This window comes from Chlamydotis macqueenii, chromosome 11 (genome assembly GCF_036417535.1).
Source record: "Chlamydotis macqueenii isolate bChlMac1 chromosome 11, bChlMac1.mat, whole genome shotgun sequence".
In the NCBI taxonomy this organism is placed as follows: Eukaryota; Metazoa; Chordata; class Aves; order Otidiformes; family Otididae; genus Chlamydotis; species Chlamydotis macqueenii.
The window spans coordinates 15,206,232-15,229,933 of NC_141566.1; the positions used below are offsets into that span (position 1 = coordinate 15,206,232).

A 23,702-nucleotide genomic window follows, 5' to 3' on the forward strand; every position below is an offset into this window, starting at 1 on the left:
TCAAAGCTTAAGGCGGCTGCAGAGTGAGTTAAGTACTGAACGGGGCTCTCTTGCTTTAGGTGATTTGGGTTGTTTGGAAAGGTTTGAACTTCACTCCTTAAACGCTGCCTAAATGCTCAGACTTACTGCAGGCAGTGTTGCTTTGCACACCGGGAGCCTTGTTAGCCTTAGCTGGGCTCTGTATGAAGTGCAAAAGCAAGCCCCGGAGGAAGCGTTTGCAGGGCTGGAGCAGCATGTTTTTTTTTAATAGCACGTCCCTGCTTCCCTGGGGAACTGTGAAGATTTAATAATGATTGGGATGTGCTCAGACATGGTGGCAATAGGACTGTAGAGAACATTTTTGGCAACCGCCTGAGGAACTTGGAGCCGTTCTTGTTCTAAATAAAGCAGCTTCCATTTTATCAACAGCCTAATTTTTGAATTATAGAGTATGAGACTCACACGTGCCCCAGCCTGGCAATGGGAGAGCTCAGCTCTCCGCTCATCGCTGCCAGCTCTCCCAGCAAAAATGACCTGCAAGACATTTCTTTCTTTCTTTCCTTGTTGCCCAGTGTAGCGTGCCAGTGACCTTGAGGTGCAGACCTGAGCATCGCTTCACATTTTGGACTAACAGGACCCTTCTTTTATGGGTATTCCCTGGTATTTATAGCAAACCATGCGACACTGCGTACAGAAATGCTGAGAATAGTAACTCAGGTGACAGACCAGGGGATGCCAGGTCCTGGGCTGAAACAGGCAGGTGTGGCCAATGCCTGGCTGTGTGTGCTCCGTCTGCTGAGAAGAATAAAACTGATGGAAAGTCAAAAAGCAATTCCACTTTTCCTCCTATATTGCCACAGAGTCTGTGGCTGTGTGTAGGGCAGAGAATTAACACCTTCAGCCTCATCTTCTTTCCTATGTGGCAGTGTAAGGTTGAAGTACAGTTTCCCTGGCTGTTTTTAGAGACCACACTTCCAGTTCTTCCTGGGTGGTTTATCACATTTAAACATATTCCCCAGAGACATTAACACATATCCTGTGCTAAGTGCTTTGCTTATCAGCTGTGCCTCAGCTCCCTTTGCAGAGTGCTTCGGTTTCATTTGTTGTGCAAACCATTGCGATGCTGCATTCGGGTATACAGCCCGACCGAACTGGGAGGAACCAGCCCAGGGGTGATGGGAGGCAGGAACCAACGGGAGAGGCATGGGGTTGTGCTAACACAATAGCTTTTGTGGGGTGGCTTTTCTTAGGTGTGTACCCTTTCCATCCCAAAGCTTGGCCCTGCCGTAGCTCTGACCCTGACCGCTGGCTGGGACAGCCCTGTGACTGCTCCACTGCATGGTGTCAGTATGGCTTGAGGTGCGTGGAAGCCAGCAGGACCCAAACACTTGAGATCTTTGAAAGATGGAAGGCGTGGTTGTCCAAGAGCTGAGAAGCTGCTTTTGAAAAGCAGCACATGCTCCCTGGGGACAAGTGGCTAACTGGCACCTCTGTGGTCAGGTAAATGTTAAGGTTGAATTCCAGTGGCTCTTCATGCCAAATACCCTGATACTGGAGAAGGCCACTGGTCTGGCCAGCCGCCCTCGAGCTGTAGCCAAATCCATCAGGGAGCTACATTTAGACAGCACCCTGCCAGGGCTGGTGGGAGAGGGACACCTTGCTTAAAGGGGGATTAGTTTCTGGAAGTATTGCTGGATTTTTCTTGAGCTCTTGTTTTTATTAAGGGTCCTCCGGGCTATTTAAGGATGGGCACATAGCGCACTTATCCCTTTCCCCAGCAGTGTGCTCTCTTCTCACCTGCTTCTCTCCAGTAGAACATCTTCTGCGCATGGACATCAGCCTGGGCCAGGGAACACTTCCAGTCTATTTGTGCTTTTCCTCTTTTCTATATCCCATTCTGTGGCCCCAGAGTCAAGCTGAAATGGGGTTTGGATCAGTGCATGCCCTCAGGGTAGGTGATTTGCCCAGGGTTAAACTGGAGACACCTGAGCAGGCTGTCAGCTCCCAGACACTGCAGTCTGGTGTAAAGGTACAGCCAAAGAAATTGTGCTCACACAACTTCGAAGCTAAACCAGCTGCCTGTGCTGTGAAAAGAAGCAAAAAGGTACAGAACTTTTGGTTTTAGTGCCTGGTTTGATGAGTGCTCACCCTGACCACCGAGTTTTGCATTGCCGTAGCATGGTCTTACCACCGGTGTCAGTCCCTGCTGTGCACTCAACAGCTGCTGCACAGCCTGCCCAGGGAAGCTATGCAGCGTGCACTAAAATGAAGGCCTTAAGGAGGAGCGAGGAAGAGGCATGGTTTTTCCATATCCCCAGTGTGTCCGTAGTTTCGTGACTTGCCTGTTTTCCAGACAGCAAAGGCAGCCCAGGGTTGATGCACCTGGAAGCTCTGGGAAGTTAAGCTGTGGGGATGTGGTGCAGCTGGAGGGCGAATGGGTTATTAAGGAGATAAACATCTCCAAACCCATGATCTGCTGCCAGCCAGACTTTAGAGGATGTATTTATTTTTTTTACAGAGCACAACAAATATCTGTTCTGTCTGCCTTCTGAGAGAGGGGGCAAGACTGCTTAGGGGAGCAGCAGCAGGATACTTCATGTTTCTTCCCCAGGGCAGCAGAGCTCTGAAGTCTCTGTGGACGTTTCCTCCACTCTGGGAAAATGATCTGGTGGTCCCAGCACAACTGCTACTGGCACAGGGACCTGCTGTGCCACAGACCAGCGGCTTTCAGGGCCCTCGTGCACCAGCCCCTGGGTGGGCTGCTCCCATGGGAGAGTTGTAGGAGATGGGCTGGCTGATGTGGGCTCTCGGCATGGCACGGGTGAGCAGAGACCACGAGCAGCCAGCGTGTTTACTGGGACAAAGTGGCCAGTGCATCTTCACTGCAGGCAAGGGGATAGAGGTGCCTTTCCTGGGTCTAGATCAGGAATGATACTGCTGAAGGCAGAAATCTCCTGGAAAAGGTGGAAGCAAATTCATACCCCGGCCTATGTATGAAGGGGCTTTTTGGTCCATGAGATGGCACAAGGTAGGCAGAAGCTGGTCTGTCTGCATGTACAGCCCAGTTCCTGGGGCTGCCAGGCCCAGGGTGAATTTGTCTGTGGGGCTCCAAAGCTGCTGCCTCGTGTTAGCGCATGACGCGTTACATGGGAACATGGGATTATGTTACTCCCTGAGTGGTATGTTCACGATTACGTGTTCTGGTTGAAAGCAACCCTAAACCTGAGATCAGGAATGCTTCGATCCCATTTGCCCTGGACTCTGTGCAGTTGCATTTCTTCTAAATAAAACCCACTTGCCTGATAAAGCTCTGCAGAGCTGGCAGTGGCTCACATAGTTTCCACGTTTCCCAGCTGTTTGTTTCATTTACTTGCACCAGTACAAACACAATCCTTGGCGGAGCTGTCAGCAGGACATGGCCGTCTCCTGACCTTGGCAAGGCGGCGTTTCCAGACCTCGGTCCCCACAGAGTGCAGTTCCTGCCAGCTCAGCCTCCAGCCTGCTTCTGGAAGTTTTAGGGGAAGGGTGTGAACCCATTCCCCACCTCTGCTGCAGCCTCCCTGTGCAATGTTCCTCTCCAGGACTCTGTCCTACTTTCTGGAAAAGAAATGCTCCAACTTGTTCTGGCCTGACGTTATTGAAAGGGTGACAAAGAGGAGACAGTGAGCTGACTCCTGAATTTTAAAATCTGCAAAGTAACGGTTTAAGTCCTGTTTCCTGCCCCAGCATCTTCCACTGCCCATCTAGCAGCGTGCTGAGCCCAGAGGTGACGCAAAAGAGCTCTGAAATAACGGGGAAAAGTTCATTTGCAGACAGGTACCTCCTCAGGCTTTGCACCTGGCTATGTCAGGGCTACTCGTGGTGTGCTGCCAACAGCATGTTACCTCAAATTAAAAAAAAAAATGGGGTTGGCAAAGGAGATGGTGAAGGGAGCAGTCGTCCCTCACCTCTCGCAACGGTGCCTGGGCTTGCCAGGCAGGGCTGTGCCCTGGTCAGGACCTTCTGGGTGTGATCTGCGCTCACCTGCTCGACTGCGCTTGCACTGGTGCCTTTGCTCAAAGCCCTGCTCCTCACAAAGGCAGCAGCGACCATCCCTCAGCCCCGGGGGGCTCCCGTGCCAGCCTGGGGACTTCTCACGCTGATGGGCTGGGCCGCGCGGTCAATGGTAAATCCGGAATTACTGGGGTGAGCAAGGGTCCGAGAAAAAGCCGTGTAAACAGGTCCTCATGCCGCAACAACATGGCAGTCCTGACTGCGCAGCATCCTACGGCCGAGGGCGAGCCCCACGGGGTCCCGCTGACCATCCTCTGCCTTGAGGGCCCAGCCAGGAACGACGTACCCCCTCTCTACACCCCAAAAACCCCAAGCCTTGTTTCAGCATATATAAAGGTGCTGTGCGAAGGCCTGGAGCAGCATGGCTGGGATGGATGGCCGTTGTGCCACTGAGCTGTCAGGAGCAGGTGGCAAAGCAGCCCCTAAACTCCAGGGCTTGGTGGAGTGGTTTGGGGTGAGGCTACGCAACGGGGGTGCTAACGGCCTCCCCCACCTCACTGCAGCAATTTATATCGCCTGACCGCATCCTTCTCCCTTTCTTGCAGCTGGATCAGGGAAAGAATAATTAAATTTCCTCTTGGCAGCCCCCATTGCCAGACCGCTGCCGCGTCTCCCATCCGGTTGCTGATGGTGCAGAAAGTTCAAGGCTGCATCCTGGATTGTTGGCCCTGCAGGGGAAATGGGGCTCTGCAGAGACAGCGCTGTGTTTCTGGGACGGCACGGGCTTGCGTAACCGTGCCGGAGCTTTTGCAGCCCCTTCAGAGGAGCATTGCTGGCTTCCTGTGAGGAAGGGTGTAGGGAAATGTAGAGAGCTGTTAGCAGAAGTGGTCTGGGAGGCTGAGACCAGGCGTGCAGGCTGGGGCGGGTGTCTGGGGAGAAAGCGTGAGCGTGCATCTCCGGCCAAAGTGGAAAAATCCTCTGGTCAAGAGCCCACACACCCGCTGATGTGCTGGCTCCTTGGCCGTGGTGGGATGTCACGCCTTGGCAGAGCCCTGCGGGCGTGAACTGAAGAAATATCTTTACATGTAGGGAGATCTTTTCTTGTTTTTTTTTTCTTTATGACTTTATATGTGAAAGCCTGGTGAAAAGAGGCAGCTGGAAGCTGCACAACTATCCAGCACAAAAGGCCTCGGAGGGCTGCAGCTGGCTGTGGGCTTAGGCTGGAAACATGGAAACTATTCTGCTCTGCTCGTGGTTGGCAGCCATTTCTGTGCACAGAGTACGCGGTGCCTCAGGCAGGGCCTCGGCGAGGCCTGCAGCGGGCCTGGCCCTAATGAACTAAGTGGCTCTTGGCGATTAGGTATCGTTATCCTTGCTTGACGTGAAATATGTAAACAGAACAGTCTAGTACCCTTCCTGTTAAGGTGATGGGGAAAGGCTGGAGTGGGACCCGCTCACAGCGGGTTGGACCCCAGGAGGCAGAGCTGCATTTTTGTGCTTTGGCCAGAGCCCATCCTGCCTCTCTGTAGGCAGAAATCAAGCATTCGTTATCTTGGAAGGCTATTAAGGCAACCGAAAATATTTGTGTTACTAATGCATTGCTTATGCTAACTGCAGCGGCAAGCACAGCGCTTCCAGGAGGCAGGGCGGGCCCTGCCCTCGCCTTAGCCCATGTGGCCTTACTCCGTAGCCTGCGTTTTTCGGAGACTTCATGATATTTCTCTCTCTGCATCCTAAATGGGTATTTGTGACCTGGGAAGGGACATCCAAGCTGCTGCCTTTAGCAGGTGTATTGAGTTTTGTGACTGCTGCAACCAAACCCAGGTCATCTACTGCACCCAGCCTCCGCCAACCTTGACCCTAAAGGCAAAGCTGGAGGCACCTGGAGAACACCAGTGCAGCTGGTAGAGAGCTGTCATGTTTTCTAAACCACGGAGCTGCCCGATAGAAAAACTGCCCTAACAGTGCTGGCACTGAAGCTGCTTTCTCTGCCAACAAGCCCTTGAGGAGCATGACACCACCACATACATGCTCATTGCTGAGCCACCTTTTCACTTGTGTAGACTGAAGAAGCTGGAGCAGTTATCAGGTCTTCAGCATCATAACCTTACCCTCTTTCCTCTTGCAGGGCCTGGCAGTTACACTGTGGGCACCATGTCGGAGCGCTTTGACTGCCACTACTGCCGTGACCCGCTCCAAGGGAAGAAGTATGTGCAGAAGGAGGGCCGCCACTGCTGCGTCAAGTGCTTTGAGAAGTTCTGTGCCAACACCTGCACTGAGTGCAAGAAACCCATTGGAGCTGACTCCAAGGTCAGTGCTGAGCAGTTAAATGGGTGATGAGAAGACAGGCAGACACTGATTTCCCTCATTTTCCTGTCTCTGGTCTGCTTGTGAGCTTCTGTGTGAAAACAAGTTCTCTTGTGAGTCTTCTGGCTGGTGGGTCATGTGCTCCAGAGGTTCTGTGGCATTGCAGTACGGATGCCGCGATAGGCTGCTTTTGCACAGGAGCTAATTTCAGGCTCTAGATTTGGCCATGTGAACTGCTGCAAATGCTGAATTGTCCTGAAGAGAGCATTACAGGTAATCCAGCCTGCCCAGGACTTGCAGAAAACTCAAAACGTTAATTGCTTCATGTTTACGGAATAATAATGTACACCTGACCTAAGGGAACTTGGCAGCCAGAGAAGCCCACACTCAGAGAACTTCAAATCTCAAAGCTGTTGAGTTGAAGCATCTTCTGCTAATCTGAAAGTCCAAAATGGATGTTATTGTGTCAATGAGTTTGGTTAAATGTCCTTCGCTTAACTGCTTACAGATGAGCTGCATCTCCAACCACTGAATGCAGATGTGCTTAGGAACTAACCAATCTGTCCTTCACTGCCACGGCTGATTGCTCCCTCCACTTCTGTTCATTTCAGGAGCTGCATTTCAAGAACCGTTACTGGCATGACAACTGTTTCCGCTGCTTCAAGTGCTACACGTCCTTGGTCAACGAGCCCTTCATGCTGAGGGAGAACAACAAGGTCTGGTGTAGCAACTGCACGGCCACTCAGGATGCGCCCAGGTGTAAGGGCTGCTTCAAGCCTATTATTGCAGGTACTGGTGCCAGGGATACGACTGCCGAGGTCTGCTTGAGGGCAAAACCATGGCGATGTATCAAGCTGTGGAGGCTGCAGTTAGGGGTATGGGCATCATAGTCTGGAGCACCACAAAATGGTGCAAGTTTTGATTGTTGATCTCACCTGTCCAATTTATTCAAGTGTTGAAAGGCTGCTTTGCAGTTAACCCTCACATCGGTAGTTCCCCCTAGTAGTCTTAAACCATTTCTACCAAAAGCTTGGCTCTGTAAATTAAGGTCCTCTTCTCAAAAAGGCTTAGGCACCCATCTGACAAATACTTTGAAAAAAATCTAGAAGGTCCTGGCTAAAGTCAGATACAGAAATTAACAGCTCATCCCTTGTCCACATTACAAGTGCTGGGCATGGGTATGGACAGGTCTTGTCTACGGGTACGTTAGATTGCACGGGGTGGGGAGTCTGTCATGAGCCTGAAATCCCACATAACAAGTTATTTCTGTCTGTTGTAGGAGACCAAAACGTTGAGTACAAGAAGATGGTCTGGCATAAGGACTGTTTCACTTGCAGCCAGTGCAAGAAAGTGATTGGATCTGGGAGCTTCTTCCCCAAGGGTGATGACTTCTACTGTGTCTCCTGCCATGAGCATAAGTTCGCCAAGACCTGTGCTAAATGCAAGAACGTAAGTCCTTCCACTTTGCAAAGGCAGCTGCCAGAACTAGCCCTCACATGTCTCTTGAACACTAGGAGAGTAAACTAGTAGAGAGATCATGCTGGAGCTGCACCAATGCTCATGTTCTTTCCTTGAGTGGGTGGTCTAATAACGTGAGCTAATGGTTCTTGCACATGACAGCTCCTGAGCAGGTCTGTAGGGTCATCTGGTGGCAACGCTGCTGAAACAAGTGGGCACCAGCCTTGCACTTGCCTTGGGGATGGCTGAAGCTCTCTGGTAGGTATTGTGTAGTCAAGCAGCAACACAATGTTTTATAAAGCAGCTGTCTTACCACTTTTGCAATTGATTAGTGTGGAATTGCAGAGTCACTGCAGGTAAAATAAACTATTATGCAAGCTCCAGGCATGCACGATTTCAGGCTAGAAGTGCTGCACCATTTTAATGAAAACTTTCAAGAGATCTTGAAAGTCTCCTCCTACCCTACACCCCCCAGGCCTGCATCACCTCTCTTCCTCCCTACCAATTCTGAAACACAGGTCTGCTCTTTGCCTCCTAGCCCATCACTTCTGGAGGCCTCACTTACCAGGAACAGCCTTGGCATTCAGAGTGTTTCATTTGCTCCAACTGCAAGAGGCAACTGGGCGGCAAGCGCTTCACAGCTGTGGAGGATCAGTTTTACTGTGTTGACTGCTACAAGGAGTGTGTTGCCAAGAAGTGTGCTGGCTGCAAGAATCCGATTACAGGTATGTTGGATTAAATGCAGCTAAGGGCAGCGGGTGGTTAATGTCAGAACAGCAATCCCCAAAGACACACAGCTCGGAGGGCACTAACACCAGAAGCAGGTCCAGTATCCTAAACCCAATCCCAGCCATTTACATGTGATCTAACTATATTCCACATGCTCTTGCTGGATGGAGTATGAGTTAGCAACTGAGCTCTTCACCCTCTGCATGCCTCAAATTTGCCTTCTTCAAAACTTCCCCAACTAGAACTATTCCCACCTAGATCTTAGTCAGGGAACCTTATGGCTAAAAAGAGCAGTGTTTTATTGGCCCAAAGTGACATTTGCTTCACTTCTGATGTATTTCCATGTCACAGTGACTGGATCACAAACCGCAGCCCTGAAATGTGGGCACTACCCTGCCAGTCCCCTGAGACTTGAGTTCCACTCTGCATTTTAGAGCATGGATCTGAGTCTGTAACCACCAGGTAGGGTGTTTTGCCCAACCTGTCCTTGCTCTACATCTTGATCTTTCCTTCAGCTTGACTGTTTCCTGGAGAAAGGATCCAAGGGAAAAAGCCTGTTGCAGAGACAAGCCACCCAAACCTTATGCTGCCTGTTTCTCTAACAGCAGTATTACTGAGCAGCAAACACTATGGTTCCGTTGCAATTTTGGCTAGTATTTTAGGCATGCAAATATGGACTGCGAGACTGCAGAAACACAAGAGGCAGTAAGAATGGGATCTGCTGTTTGGTGGACTAACCCAGCCAAGCGAACAGCTACTATCGCCGTCCTATAATTGTTTTCTCTCCTAGCAGGATTTGGAAGAGGAACCAGCGTGGTTAACTACGAAGATGAATCCTGGCACGATTATTGTTTCAAATGCACAAAGTGTGCCCGCGCTCTGGCCAACAAGCGCTTTGTTTGCCATAATGGAAAAATTTACTGTGCTGACTGTCCCCAACGACTGTAAGGAACAGCCAGCAACTGCTGTAAAATGGATTTTAGAGCCCTGCTTTCCAAAACAATCCTGGTAACGGAGCAGGTTTTTGCATGTTAAGAATTCTAACTTTTTTCCATTTTAGTATAAAAACTAAAGTAGCCTCAATATACTGCATTTGACTTTTGAAGCTCCTGCAGTACAAAAGCATGTAGTGTTGCAAAAATCTAACTTTGCTTCCAAGTAACTCTTAGCGTAAAGGCTTGAAATGCCGTTAGATTTAGCATTCAAAGATCCACATACCAGATAATCTACGTGTGCCTTAAACTAAACCAAAGCTAGTTTTAAACTTGTCTGGTACACTTTTAAGCTTGGCACTTAAATGAAGTAGATTTGACAAGGCATGCACCTCAGAAACAGAGATGCAAAGATTGCACCCGGGATCAGCATGATCCATTATTATGCTTTGCCAAGCGCAGGTACATTACATACGTCACACCAGCAGCCGCAGCGCAATCATGAACACCTTAGCTTACCCCACCACACCGAACTGCAGCAGGTGTATGAACGGCTTAATCATACATATAACAGTGTTTTGGCAGTACAATTTAGCTTTAGTTAAGTTTCCATAAACTTGTTTTAGTCTTGATTTCTGCATGGTTTGCCCCAAAGTTTTGCTCATCAGCTTTTTTTACATCATTGTTTAAATGAGGCTGTCTATATACAATTATTAATCCATTAACAAGAAGTAAATCTTTCAACTATAACAGAATGCACGTGCATTTAGAAGTGCCTTAAAAATAGCTCAGACAACAATAGCTCTCCTATCATGTCAGTGTATGTTTTATGATTTAATAAAAATAAGACTAGTGCCTGCTTGGAGTCCCACAGTCTGGAAAATTGTTTTTTTTTTTTTTTTCTTTTTGCCATCTTACACAATTGACACCTCTTAGAGCGGAGCTACTGAAATGAAGTCTGATCCACTGATACCAGCAGTCAGCTATTCTGCCCTGGTGTCATTAAAGATCTGAGGACCAAAGCAACAATTTACATAAAATTAATTAATTAAAAAAAAAAAATGTATTAACTGACACCAGACCATCTGCCAAGAACAGCCTGTGTGAAAAAGCCCTTTGGAGAACATACGTACAGCCACCGTCCATACACAGATCTACTGCTGCCCTTCAGCAACCTGAATGCTGGTTTAAGGGTGGGGATTTTTTTTTCCCCACAGCAGTGGTTGCTACCATATAGAAATATTTATTAAATGATTGGATGCTGTTCCAGTCATTCCCTTTTGTTCACAGGCACCTACCAGAAACAAAGAACCCTCAGAAGAAAACCAGAAGGCAGCATCTTGCTGTATTCGTGACAGTCACTGCTCCATGCTGGCCATGGAGCACCGCTAGCCTCAACATTAGAACATAAAATGCTGGTGCTACAAGCGAAAAACAAAGGCTTACAGTGAAAAGCAAGTTAAAGAATTCAAGTTATGAACATGTCATCGACATGTACAAACAGCCAGCTTTGCAGGTGTTAGTACAAATACCATCCCAACCACGCACACGCTATTGCCAAAGATGCTGCTGGTTTGGGGCATCAGCAGTGTGGAGCAGTTAAGAGCAGTTACCAGAGCGCATCTCAAGGCGGGTCAGCGCGGCAAGGGGTTGGAGACTCCTAGTAAGGCAATGTTTAGCATTACAGAAATAAAGCATTGTTCAACTGCAAAGTTTATTTAACAGTGCACACGTATTTACATAGAGCTGTAACAGATCATTCAACAAATAATATCAGCGCAGAAAAAAATATCGGCATCTTTTCGTTAGAATGATTGTCTCTGCCAGAATGAAACAGCTATCATACAAAAATACATTTTTCCTTTTACCTAAGGCACTGCTCTAAAGTCTAAAACAGTTCTACCATATTCTGAATAGCAAACAGCAAGAGTAAGAAGGCTGAGGGTTTCCTATTGTAACTGCAAAGTCAAGGAAAAAACACATTTAGTTCCAGCAAAACCATTTGCATTTAACCACTGAAAACACAGCTGCCAGTTGGATGATTTTTTTGAATTGACGTATCAGCCAATGGTTTATAGCAGGATTGGAGACAGCTACTCTTTACAGTAATCACTTATGCAGTATATCTGTTACAGGAGACATAAGAACAAGGCTGCATTATTACTTTTAGTAGCACTTTTCAGAAGATGCTTAGTTAATCTCTTCATGCTGTAAAAAGCAGGCAAGTTCAAGTTAAATAGATTACTTAAAGCAGGCTTTAGGGGAATGGGAAGACATACGCAGCTTGCAGCCACTGTTATAAAGCTAGAACAGGAACACTTAGACTAATTAACATGAACAAAACATGACTTCAGTGGTCTAATACTGTTATGTACACAATAAAATAATACTTCCATGAGTGTAGATAGATAAACTTAAATAAGTAATTCAAAAGGAAAACATTTTTAAAAGCACGACATGTTAAACTGCACTATGACAGACAGATCTAGGTACTCAACATTTCTGTGACACATTAATACATATGCTGGAAAATGTTTTGATGTTTTTCCAACAGCTTAAAACATATTAGCAATGGTACAATATTGCATTTTGAAACTGCCAATATTTTCATGTTAGAAAGGAAGAAATTTTTCTTCTCCATTCGAAATTGAAGATTTCGCATTTTTGCATTTTTAACTAAACTAGCACGTGAACCAACAAGTAACAAGAGTTTTTCTAGAACATGACAGAGGGAGTTCAGCTTTTACACGCACCGTATGAGTCTTATTTCATCGAGTGCCATGTTAGGAATATGCAAAATCTGGCCAGTAGCTAACTGGGGAGCCACCAGTGGCACATTGCTGTACATGATACCGATATGAAAACAGAAAAAAAGACTCAAACAGGTTACTGTAACGTCTGTAAGAGGGAAACAAGTGATACTTGAACAAGGAAACCTTAGCTAACAATTCACTAAATGAAAGGAAAAGGAACATCAGCACAATAGTTTCCCTGAAGTGTTTCAAGGTGCAAATCTAGACATTTGTCATCCCTCCCCTGGTGTTTTTTTGTGTGGTTTTTTTGCAAACTTCAAGATGGGTAAAAGTAAACAAGCAGCTTTTCAAAACAAGGCCTTCGGTACTTGGTTAAACACTGGATTACTGAAGTGCACTCAGATTATTTCCAGGTCTCTAGTGTTCACAGTTCTGTCCAAAGAGCAAAGAGAAGAAAACATTTACCATTGTAACTGTGCTTATGCCACATACATCTATCATCGGTCATCACTGTCAGAGTCTACATCCAGGGAGCAAGCAAAGAACCAGCTGGTTACTTATGGTCCAAAATCAGCGCAGTAGCTGTTCTTTTTTTTTTAATATACGAATATGAGTTTTCTAAGTTATGTACATAATTCTCAAATCACATCATGTCCAAACATTTTACAATTAAAAATTAAAAGGCAAGACACTTTCTTCACTAAAAAGTTAATGATTTTGACCAGAACAAAATGCAATCAGCAGTATCACATTAAAAATTAAATTTCCATGGCCACTTAGTCCTGGCCTCCAGGAAAGTCTCAACAAGGCTATGTCCACGGGAGTAAAATTCACAAGACGCGGAGTGACAGAGGAGACTCAGGAAACAGTTCAGTCTAGAAAAGTGCTACACTTTAATAAAAAAAAAAAAAAGTGCTACACATTACTTAAAGAAAACGTGGATAGCAAGTCTTGGTTTTTCCGCTACCATTCATTTCAACTGTTCACGCAGTCATTTATCTCATAGAAAGAGATCTCCTGCTCTGAGTACGTCCATTTGGGGTTTAGCTCCAACACCAGAGAAGTTCAGTCTTATGTAAACTAGCTTGCTGAAGCCTCTCGACACACTATGCTGTACTGCATCTCAAGTACAGCTGTGGCTTCAGCCACAGCCCTGCTTCTTTCAGAAAATGCAGAATTTTGTGTGTGCAGCTTTATTACTCGTGCCAAAATGTAACACAATGGTCTGTGGAATTTAAGGTTGGTGTTACCCTCCTTAGTGAAATGAAAGACTATTCTACAGTAAGTAGAGAGCACAGCTAATACCTTGCCAGAGCCTGAAGAGACCTTGTAAGACCATGCAGGTCAGCATCAAAAAGTTACAGAACATGCCTAGGAGTGGAAAGCTCTTGTCTGTAGAGTTACATCAGACACCTTTAAACGGTTAGTATCTTCAAAAGTAACATGTGCCATTTAAGACATCTTAGAAGAAGCCTAAAAATAGAACAGATGGGCTTGAGCGCTGGTAGGAGATACAGGAGCTTCACAGGGGCTCGGCTGTGTCTTTGGAAGAGCCTTAATGTCGGGCCTTAGCTGCTGTCTACAGCAAGTCCCTAAAAAGGCATCAGTTGGTGACTCCTTTTGACAAGACGCAAGTTAAAAGCACTAAAAAAGAGCTTTCCCTCCAGTCTACACATTGGAAAAAGTGCCTTGAAAATAAGAAACCGAAGTTAAGGCGAGGAGAGTAAAATGCAGGGAAGTTAATTATCTAGCCAGAGGAAGAGACAGACAGGGAAATCAGCTTGGATTACCTGATGAAGCATCTATAGGTTTGGTCAATGAATTCACTGCACCGTCTTCCTCAAAAGCCAATTTGGAACTAGAAGGTATTGTAGCAGCATCATTCAAGTTTTGATTACAGTTACCAGCAGAGATGCTGTCCAAGCTCAGTTTGGTTGACTTGGAATGTACTCCAACGTCAATAAACTCCTCCAAAGTCCACGAACCAGATTTTCCATTCAGATTCTGAGTAAGTCCAACTGTATGGTCAGCTTCGTTAACACCCAACTTCACTGAGTCATCGATAACCATTTCTTTTGCAGGACGGCTAGGAAAAAAGAATGGATACTTGCATTACAATTTCTGGATGTTTAACCTTTAGATTCATTACAGGAGAGCCAATTAGCAGTCTGCATACTTTGCAAAGCACTGGATATCCTGAAGGGCATTGCCAGACAAGCTCCTCCAGCTGCCACACGGGATCTCCCCTCCAAGAGCCAAAGGGGAAGAGAGACTCGCCAACATATTTTGGCGAGTCTTTGGCCACCTTTTACCATACCAATGGCTCTCAGGTAAGGTCTGGCTCCAGCAATTTGATATAAGAAGCAACAAGTTTAAAGCCCTGCACCATTAAAATCCTATTTTAGTAGTGTGCATTTCTCTTTTTTTCTCCAGTTAAGACTTTTAAATCACAGAACAGCCTCACAAGACTAACAATACTCAAAACAGATTCAAAATCTAGAAATAAAATCAGAGTGATCAGTTTTCATTCATCCTTAAGAAAATAATGAAAAAGTCTTTGCATTCCATCAATGGAGGAGTAAAATGAATTTATCATCACTTAAAAAAAGAGTTCACAATGTAATTTCTAAATCATTAGCATTTAGATAAGCAAATGGAACAAGCAAAGAACAGATTTTCCAATAGTGGATGGGAATGCTTTGCGTTCAGAAAGATAAAAATATTAAAATATTGAAAACTTGAAATATTAAAAATAAATTCCCACTAAGGGAGGTTTTTGTGTTGTATCTGGTGTTTTAGTGCAACTGAAACTGTTCTAGAACTTCCTCTAGGTTTTATTCTTCCTTTTCAGTCTTGTTCCTCTCCCTTGCATTTAACGTTTTGTTAATGAAAAGAACTGCTAGCCATTTCATGGGGAAAGATTTCAAGCCAATGCCATTCATAAGATACACTGCCACGTTGCTGGGTATGTGTCTCACTTAGCAAAGCCAGTACTGTTAACATGGTGCCATCTAAACAAACAGTTATCCTGAACTAAACTGCTTCTGCGTGAAGCAGTGAACTGACAGCATGCACACACTACGTGCCTGGAGCAAGCCAGAGAAATACCACAAAGCTAGCGAGGTGCAAAATTTGATGCAACGCTACATACAGCAATAAATTTAAGTTAAACGTAGGGATTTCTTGTGTGACAGATGAGTGCTCTGACAGTAAAGCAGCCATTTACACAGACTCACCTGGAATCCTTCAATTCAGCAACAAGTAGAGAGCCCTCGTCACTTTTCAAATCACCTCCATTCATAAATACTTCACTGGCCTTCAACTCTGATACATCTTGTTCCTCAGATTCTGTAGAGATCAAGCTATGCGCAGTCTCTAAACGACCCTGTGCCTCCCCCTTGACTTCCTGGGGTAAGTCAATGCCATTTAGCTTTCCTGAATGTGGGAGGAGGAGGAAATAAATAAATAAAAGAGCTTTAGTAACAGAACTGCTATTCTAAATGAATAAAATACAAGTGCCAAAATGACCTTTTCTAGCCAAAATTTCAGGCACTTGGCTTTGATAGCACAATTTCTGTATAGACAAGCTGCCTATAACACATGAAATTTGTTTCCCATCTTTAAAAATATGCTTGTGACATGAAAGCATGCTGCCTGGATTTCACACTCAAATAATTTTTGCCTTTAATCGTTTTGACTGTCTCCTGTGGTATGGAACAGGCAATGCTCTACTGTCTGTTCAAGCAGAGAGCCTCCCTGGCATTTCTGGAATTTGTGTCTCAGACCATCACAGTGTTAAGTGATTGACATTTTTAACAACGCTTAAACATCACTGAGACACTGACTGCCACTTAGACCCAACTCATCATGTTTCCTTACCTGGCTGATCAGTCTTCTCAAGACCCAGCTCTTCCTCCTCCTCTTCAATATCCTCTCCCTCGATAGCCTCAGAGGCAGACTTCCCTTCATTCTGCAACTGAATTGCCGGAGTGTTATTCAGAATAACTCACTACCACCTACCGTTTCACAAATGGTTCAATCACAACTCCCATGCAGGACTACTCTGTGCCCAGCCACAAGGCCACACCAGTCCAGAGGCTAACAGATAATCAGGGCACCCAGCAATATATGCTCTGCTGAGCCAGAGCCTGAAAAGAAACGTGTGGGACCCACTTCCATCTCCTACCAATTAACTATTCTTGAGTTCCTTCCCCTTCATTATTCCAAGGTGTGTGCTAAATATTTATTGATTTTCAGATATATGAAGACTTGGGTCTTTGAATGTTCAGAGAATGACTCCTCCTCAATATAATATGCATAGCTTACCACAAATGTTAGGTCACTACATTAACAAAAATACATCCAGTTTACTGTAGCAATCCAAGGGGCATCCAAGGTTTGCTTTTAAGCAAACAGATGAAGCCAGGAATATAAGTTTTCTGGTGAAAAATAGCCCCAGCAGAATGTATACAGTTAAAAAAGAAAAAAAAAAAAAAAAGAAAAAAAAAAGAAAATCCATTACTAACCAGTGTTTTTTAACCAATCTGCAAGCCAGATCACATTGTTTCTATATGCCTTGAACAAAAATGCATTAAACACTTTCAGTTAGAACAAGCAAAGCAGAAGAATGTGTGCAGTGGGAAACTACTGCAAATTATTCTGGTGCACCAGAACTTTGCACTTCACATGGAAGCCAGTTTGCGTAAGGCTAACAGAGGAAGGCAAAGCCTTCTCTGGGAAGGGCCTTTTCTGTCACTACATGGATCCAAACAAGTACCTTGGATTCGTTTTGATCCGATTTTCGTGTTCTTTTCATTATTTCTTCAATTCTCTGTTAAAATACGGAAAATATTTGCAATGATATACCGAGGTTCATATTTCAGCATTCCAGTTTAAATTTTCATCAATCACAATATATTTTCCTATTTATAAATTTACTACTTTTTTCATCATTTTTAAAGCTCACAAACCAGAGCTGGCTTTTTTTTTTTTTAATGAACACACTATTATTTAAATGCATCTGAGACTGTTTACCTGTTCAGCTTAACACCTCAACCACTATTTTAGGCTGAGAAACTTCTCTACTTTGGAAACAGCATACCTTTTTTCTTTCAAGTCTTTCCTGCATATTTTGCTGCATAATCCTCTCTCTTTCCAGCCGCTGTCTTTCAGCCTCTTCTTGCGCTTTTGCTTCAGCTTCTTCTCTCTGAAAATAAAACAAAAAGAAGAGAACACCCAGTGCACTACTCATTCCCAAGATTCGAAAGCAGAGCTGTTACAGAGATTCTGGTTCAACGCAGACAGGCACATCAGACAATCACTATTTAATATTACCATACATTGCAGCTAAATGCCAATTACCCAGCTACCGACGTGAAATATATACTACTATGACATTCAGAAACTGATCTCAAAAGAAAAACAATGTGCCTGGCTATATTGCGATTACGCAAATAGTTCTGGATGTTGTTGAGCTACTCAGGGTTCGTCCTATACTTCAAGATGTAGATTTGTATAAGAAGGATAATTTATAAAGTAACAAGACAGCAGTTTAATTCATTAACTTAAAAATCCTGGCAGTCAGGTATTACTACCAAGACACTTGGTGCTGACCATCCTTCTATGCTGGCAAATCTTTTCCAGTATGACTGGAAAGAAGATAGAAGCATAGTTAACACTCTGAATAATTGTTATAAACTTAAACAGGCTCTAAAAGAAACATGCAGACACATGTCAATATATCTATAAAATATAGCTTTTTAAAAACAAAGAATTTGACTGTAAAACTGCTTTAATTTTCAGAATTCACCTCATTTAAATAAAGTCCACTTTCTGCAAAACAGCTTCCTTCAGTCAGAAGGATGCCTTTGTAAAGGTACACAGATATTAGCCGTGGAAAACTATTTAGCAACTGGAAAAGCAGACTTGGAAACAGTATCAATCTTTCTTTTAAAAGAACTGGAGCAAGCCAGATGATTTTCCAGACAGACCACCTCCTTATAATCCGTAGCAGTAAGCTGGCTCAATACAAATATTTTATGTATGCAAAAAAATATTTCCAAAATATCTGCTTCTGCCCCACACTTGAATTTATCAAACGTTGAAAAAAAAAAAAAAATCACATAGGCTAGCACAAAGAAAGGACTTGAGGACATTCTCAAATCCATCTCAAGCAAGATGAACTCTGCCTTTACACCATTCCTGACAGAGATTTGTCAAAACTGTTCTGTTAAGCAAAATCAAAGGCAACCCCCTTGAAAACACGCCAGCAGCTTGTATGAGGAACACAGTTGGAGTCTACAGATAAGCGGACCTGGTGCTGAAGCTCCGCAAGTTTTTCCTGCTCTTCCTGTTCTCGGCGGATCCTCTCCTCTTCAGCTTGCCTTTGTTGTTCTTCATAAGCCAGTCTCTTTTCTTCCTCCTGTTTGCGGAGCTCCTCCTCCCGTTGGGCTTTTTCCTCAATTGCTCTCTTGGCCATTTCTTCTTCTCTGATTCTAGTGTTTCCAAGATACAGATTACTGACTGGATATTTCTTCCTTTAGAAGTATGCATGCATGAGACAGACTAGGAAAGCAAGGAAGCGCTAAGTTATCCGATCACAGAGTAACTGCGTAAAGATACTTTCTGGTGTGGATTTACAAGTGCCACCATCCAGACCTGGAAAAAGATCTGTGTGCTACGTATATTCTGAGATACAGATTAATGATACACACAGCAACCTGTCCCATCTCAAATGGTGCTAGTGCCTGCCTCTGCTTCAGGAAACACATTAGGATTTACAGGAACTTAAATTAAAGCTTAGGAAAGATATACAGCTGAAGGGTCCACTCCAAGTGCACCCCAACACTGAAAGCATCCATTCCTTCTCCTAAACTGTTACCTTTCCTCTTCCTGTCTCTGAATTCTTTCTTGGTCTTCACGCTCTCTTTGCTCCCGTGCTAGACGTCGTTTCTCTGCCAAGATTTTAGCAGCTTCTTCAGCTGTGGTGGTCCCTGCTACTGTTTTGCTACCTGATTCTGCAAAGGGTAAAAGAAATTGCTGTTAAAAAGTCCCAGTAATACAAAATTAAGACAGACATTATCACTGTGAGATGAGATTTTTTTCTTTTGGCCAGCTGACCCACTATCCTTTCCATCAGTGCTCATCACTCAGTAGTTATACCCTGTATCTGAAGGCCCACAAGAGCCAAAGGGGGAGTCCTACAGAGATGCAGAGCCACAATATTTCACTGACAACAAAATAATAACAGCTCATTTCAACTACACTGATTCAGCCATATTCGAGATGATACAGTTAAATATAATTTTTCTCCAATTACCATAGTACTTATTCTATAACACTTACAACCACTTAAAAGAAAACTGAAAAAAAATATTGCTTTAGGAAATACACTTAACTTCCTTCTAGTAAAACTGAACACACCTGATCCTAAAGAAGAAAGACTAATTTTTCGATTTCTCTTGTTCCATAACATTAACATTCATGCCTTATAGAGTATCCTAGGGTGCAAATAATCACCATTTTATCTGGCCCTGAAGGCACATACTAGTGACTCCATTAATACCATATTTCTACATATTTTGGCAACAAACCAATTTCCAATTTCCATGGAGATCAAATGAGCTCCAAACACCAGGTTAGCAGATATTTTTACAGTCCTGCAGTTTATGTTTCTTCATGTCCTGCCTGTTGTTACAGTGTCTGAACATCATGGATACTATTGTAAATTAATATTAGAAAAAGAAACCCACCCTTGCCATCCAGTTGCTCTCAATATATATTGAAAGAACTCAGATATTTTCCTGATTTTTATCAGTTATTCCCACTCTTTAGAAATATTACTGTTTGAATGTGACTTAAGAACTCATCATCTGAATACCCAGAGAATTAGCTCTTGGTGCCAGTAGAGCAATAGTATCAAAATGTGAGGAGCCAGCCTTCTTCTTTTTGGTACGTCACAAATCAGCACACATATGTTTGCTTAACATTCATAAGGCCTTGAAGCCAAGGTAGTTTTAATGAACAATGCCATCAGGGTTTGATCAGTTATTTTGCTTCTGACCTAAAGACAAACCATTCAAAACACAAAACGCCACCATTAGGAACTTTAATACCTGAAAAGCTGCTTAAGCCCCATGGACACATAATTACTGCCTGCAACTGTAGGGCATAATTACACAGACTACACTCTCAGCAACTGCATCGCAGCGGTGTTTTGTGCATGAAAATTGTTCTTGCAGTGCCAGGAGAAGCATTCCAGCACTGATGGAGTGCAGTCATACAGAAGTTTTCTGATCTTTAGATTTATCCAATACTGAAAAAGAAGCAAGTCCCCAGGACATATATTGCTTCTGATTGGGCAAAAATGCAGTCATGTTGGTACAAGCAAGAATCAGCCACGCACTTCCAAATTTTAACTCAGTCAAAAGGGGTTCTCCTCCTCCTCATCCCTAAGCAGAAAGGACCAGACTTTTGCAGTTCCAAGAACCGTTAGCAGAATCTGTCTACTTGAGATGTGCAAGTACAAAATGTTTTTCTTCCTCTGTTCTCCAACTTTTTTTTTTTTAATTTAAAGAAAAGGCAGGAGATTTGATTTACTGTTGCCAGTATACAACCATGAAGCAATCAAAAAGCCTCTTTTCTCCTCTACCACTTGAGTGTCCTGCCAGTTTAGAATGGTCACTTTTTACAGCAGAGGCCATCTTCTATCATGTGCTTGCACAGCAACCAGCACAGCAGTCCTATTTTTACACAGTACTGGAATTTCAGTTGTATCAAAATTGGTTGACATTTAATGTCAGGTTTAACCTATTTCCCCTCTCAAAACAGAACCTAAATAAGACAACCTAATCTTCAGCAAGAAGCCTAAAGGTTTTAGGCTTTCAGGTTACAGCATTGGAACATAATCATAGAATCACAGAATAGTTTGGGTCAGAAGGGACCTTTAAAGGTCATCTAGTCCAACCCCCAAATGTAACATATAATAGCTTGAAACATGATAAATATTGGGTATTGAAAATGATAGAAGAAAATCTGTCACAACGATTCAGAACACAGCAGCTATGGAAAGAACAGGGGGCATAAAACCATAAGAAAGGGTAGGAGACCTCAAGTCTATGGAAGACCTTCCTGCTGCATTTTAACTTTAAAAGCTTTACTGATATTTTCCACATGGTTACTTCAATAGTGCTTTCAGCTCCATGCAGCCGTCGTACGTGTTTCCATAGGGCAGGCCATGGGGCTTCCCAACATGATTGCTAACATGTCTTAAGAAGATTCCCCCCCCATTTTCCTTGTACTCCCACTGTCATTCCTGATAAGAACTGTAGTTTTCTCAAAGGATCTTTCTGTGATGGAAGGGGAAAGAGGGAAATGTCTCAGAATAATTGTAAAATGCATCTATAGAACTGACAGCTGATCTGTTAGCCTTACTTAATTTCAGCCTATGGTTAAGAGCAAAGAGGCACTACTAAAATACTTGCGGCCATTAGGAACACAGACTGCCTTTAGGCAGTTCCTCTTCAGCAATATTTGAGTAGGAAGGATGCAGAAGATCTGCAACTTGTGAAGAAGTGGAAGTTGATCCTCCTCCTTTCCTGCCATTAATCTATAGGGTTTTCTTTAGAAGATAGAAGAATATTACACAGATCTGCTATGCGAGGAGAAGCTGGTGTCAGTTCCTTACTGGATTGTTATTTTCCAGTTTGACAGCAAGAACACGAATGTGCTTGTGTTGTACTATTAGTTGGATGGAGGGAAGATTCCAGCACATTTCAAGGCAAGTCATGTATTCACAATTAATCTAAGAATCATATTCCAAAGCCTTCACTAGCCTGACACAAAAAAGTGAGGCTCCATGATAGTTTATTACCTATCATCATGCATAAGGTGAGAGCTCATGAAGGAGCACTTCTTATGCTTTAAGTTGAAACAAGCCTTTTAACTCTCAGAGAAGCTGTGAAAGGCTGCTGCCAGAAATGACAACTGCTCCAAGTCACTGCAAAATAAAAAGTGTTTTACTGCAGAACAGTATATTTTAGTAGGAAGACACAAAAAACAAGATGAAAACTTGATTGCTATCTGTCAGCAACGGCAATCAAGTTTATTTTGAAGAAGAGATGGTATGAAGATATAAGTGCACAAAGCTGAAATCAGGTGGAACCTACAAGACCTATATTTGCCACATGCCATTCATTGGTGTGCGCTGACTTCAGAAGCTGTCTGGAATACGGTATTGCATCAGCCCACAGGGTGAACTGCCTACACAGATATGTAAAATGAGAATTACCTTGAAAATTGAAAGGAACTTTTTAAGAACAAAAATTTTGCCACACTTAGCAATATTGCAGTGTACCAAAAATATTCAAAGAGACAAATGAAATCATCTGTGTTGAAGAACACACCATTTCCTTATCTTGTATGTGTCAAAGAGCTTCACCCAGCCCCAGTATGAGTCACTACAAAGATAACTAGCTTGGAGATTAGCCATAAAATAAAATAGAAATAGATAAACTGGGTTAATGCAGTTCCAGAAGTCAGTGTGGAGAGGAGAAAGGTGGGGCATCCAAGGAACAAGGACAAATGTTTTTGTTCCAGAACAACTGGAAAATATAGAAATAAGACACGTTGTTATGGAGGTTTCAACCAACTGATCACATTGAGCACAATTGGTTATGCCCCCTCTGAGGCATGCAAGACATTGATCACAGTAACGTAGCACGTTGAGGGATGGATGTTCTGACTGCTACGATGAATGATGTGACACTGAAGACGGATGTGCAACTTCACAAAAACATCCACATTTGACTACGACATCCAGGCTTCCTTCTAGAGGAACATATACTCAAAGAACTATACCATGAACGAGTTCTTCAGCTGACTAACACTATTTCACATCCAACACTGAGCAGTGTCTCTAAGAGTCTCAGAAATCACAGGCAACTGCAGCAGCTGAGGAATGTACCACAGGAACTGCACATGCAGTTACTAACTGCACATGCTGTTACTAACGTGCAGCAAGCATATGTTCCCACTTACCTTGTGTCTGAAGGATTTTCACCTCCAGTACCGCCCACAGGCTGTAGTTTAAACTCCAGAAATCACTCCTTTTCCTCTTAAGTCTCCCCTAAGTCCTTCTCCACAGAGAAGTGCCTGCCAAACCTCATGAGAAGGCTCTCCCAGATTCCATTCTGGAGATGGCAGATGTCACTCTTCCGGTAAGAGGGAGAGAGGCTGGGCTTATTTGGCACAATGAAGAGGACTAGGAGACTAATTGCTAATCTAGTATATGGCTCTCCTTAATCTACCAAGATCATTTCTCAGTGTGACCCGTGCACCGACCACTTCTTCCCGAGGCAGCAATGATTATATCTTCACTGGAATTGAGACTGAGGCAGCCTCCCAGCAGGTCTCTACACAAGCAATTGGACTGAAAGACCTTCACACAGGTTAGCTACTGACTTTGCAAACCTAAGCTGGTAGATCCCTCAGCTAGTGTGGCTGAAGTCCAAGAGGCAAACAGGATTTCTGCTTTTCTTAGAACTATAGTACA

The 23,702-nt window shown here is 44.0% G+C and overlaps 2 protein-coding genes across 7 annotated transcripts in view; one reads left to right on the plus strand and one right to left on the minus strand.

The window, feature by feature from the left end:
• FHL1 (four and a half LIM domains 1) overlaps nt 1–10,263 on the plus strand; it is a 32,161-nt gene extending 21,898 nt beyond the window's left edge. For 3 of the 5 annotated variants that reach the window (XM_086756091.1, XM_086756094.1, XM_010125030.2), the window contains exons 2-6: nt 6,101–6,282; nt 6,891–7,068; nt 7,559–7,728; nt 8,276–8,462; nt 9,257–10,263. In XM_086756091.1, the coding sequence (XP_086612217.1) occupies nt 6,127–6,282; nt 6,891–7,068; nt 7,559–7,728; nt 8,276–8,462; nt 9,257–9,414 (849 nt within the window). In that variant the 5' untranslated portion in view covers nt 6,101–6,126 and the 3' untranslated portion in view covers nt 9,415–10,263. The remainder of the gene's footprint in view (nt 1–6,100; nt 6,283–6,890; nt 7,069–7,558; nt 7,729–8,275; nt 8,463–9,256) is intronic. The other 2 variants (XM_086756092.1, XM_010125031.2) reach the window with 1 other exon arrangement.
• An 830-nt stretch (nt 10,264–11,093) lies between these two features.
• MAP7D3 (MAP7 domain containing 3) overlaps nt 11,094–23,702 on the minus strand; it is a 47,011-nt gene continuing 34,402 nt past the window's right edge. Inside the window, exons 14-21 of one of the 2 annotated variants that reach the window (XM_086756090.1) lie at nt 19,032–19,167; nt 18,465–18,645; nt 17,253–17,357; nt 16,929–16,982; nt 16,031–16,127; nt 15,388–15,586; nt 13,942–14,237; nt 11,094–12,583 (exon numbers count right to left, since the gene is read on the minus strand). In XM_086756090.1, coding sequence (XP_086612216.1) covers nt 12,576–12,583; nt 13,942–14,237; nt 15,388–15,586; nt 16,031–16,127; nt 16,929–16,982; nt 17,253–17,357; nt 18,465–18,645; nt 19,032–19,167 — 1,076 coding nt within the window. In that variant the 3' untranslated portion in view covers nt 11,094–12,575. Of the gene's footprint in view, nt 12,584–13,020; nt 14,238–15,387; nt 15,587–16,030; nt 16,128–16,928; nt 16,983–17,252; nt 17,358–18,464; nt 18,646–19,031; nt 19,168–23,702 lie in introns of those variants that run through there. The other variant, XM_086756089.1, reaches the window with a different exon arrangement.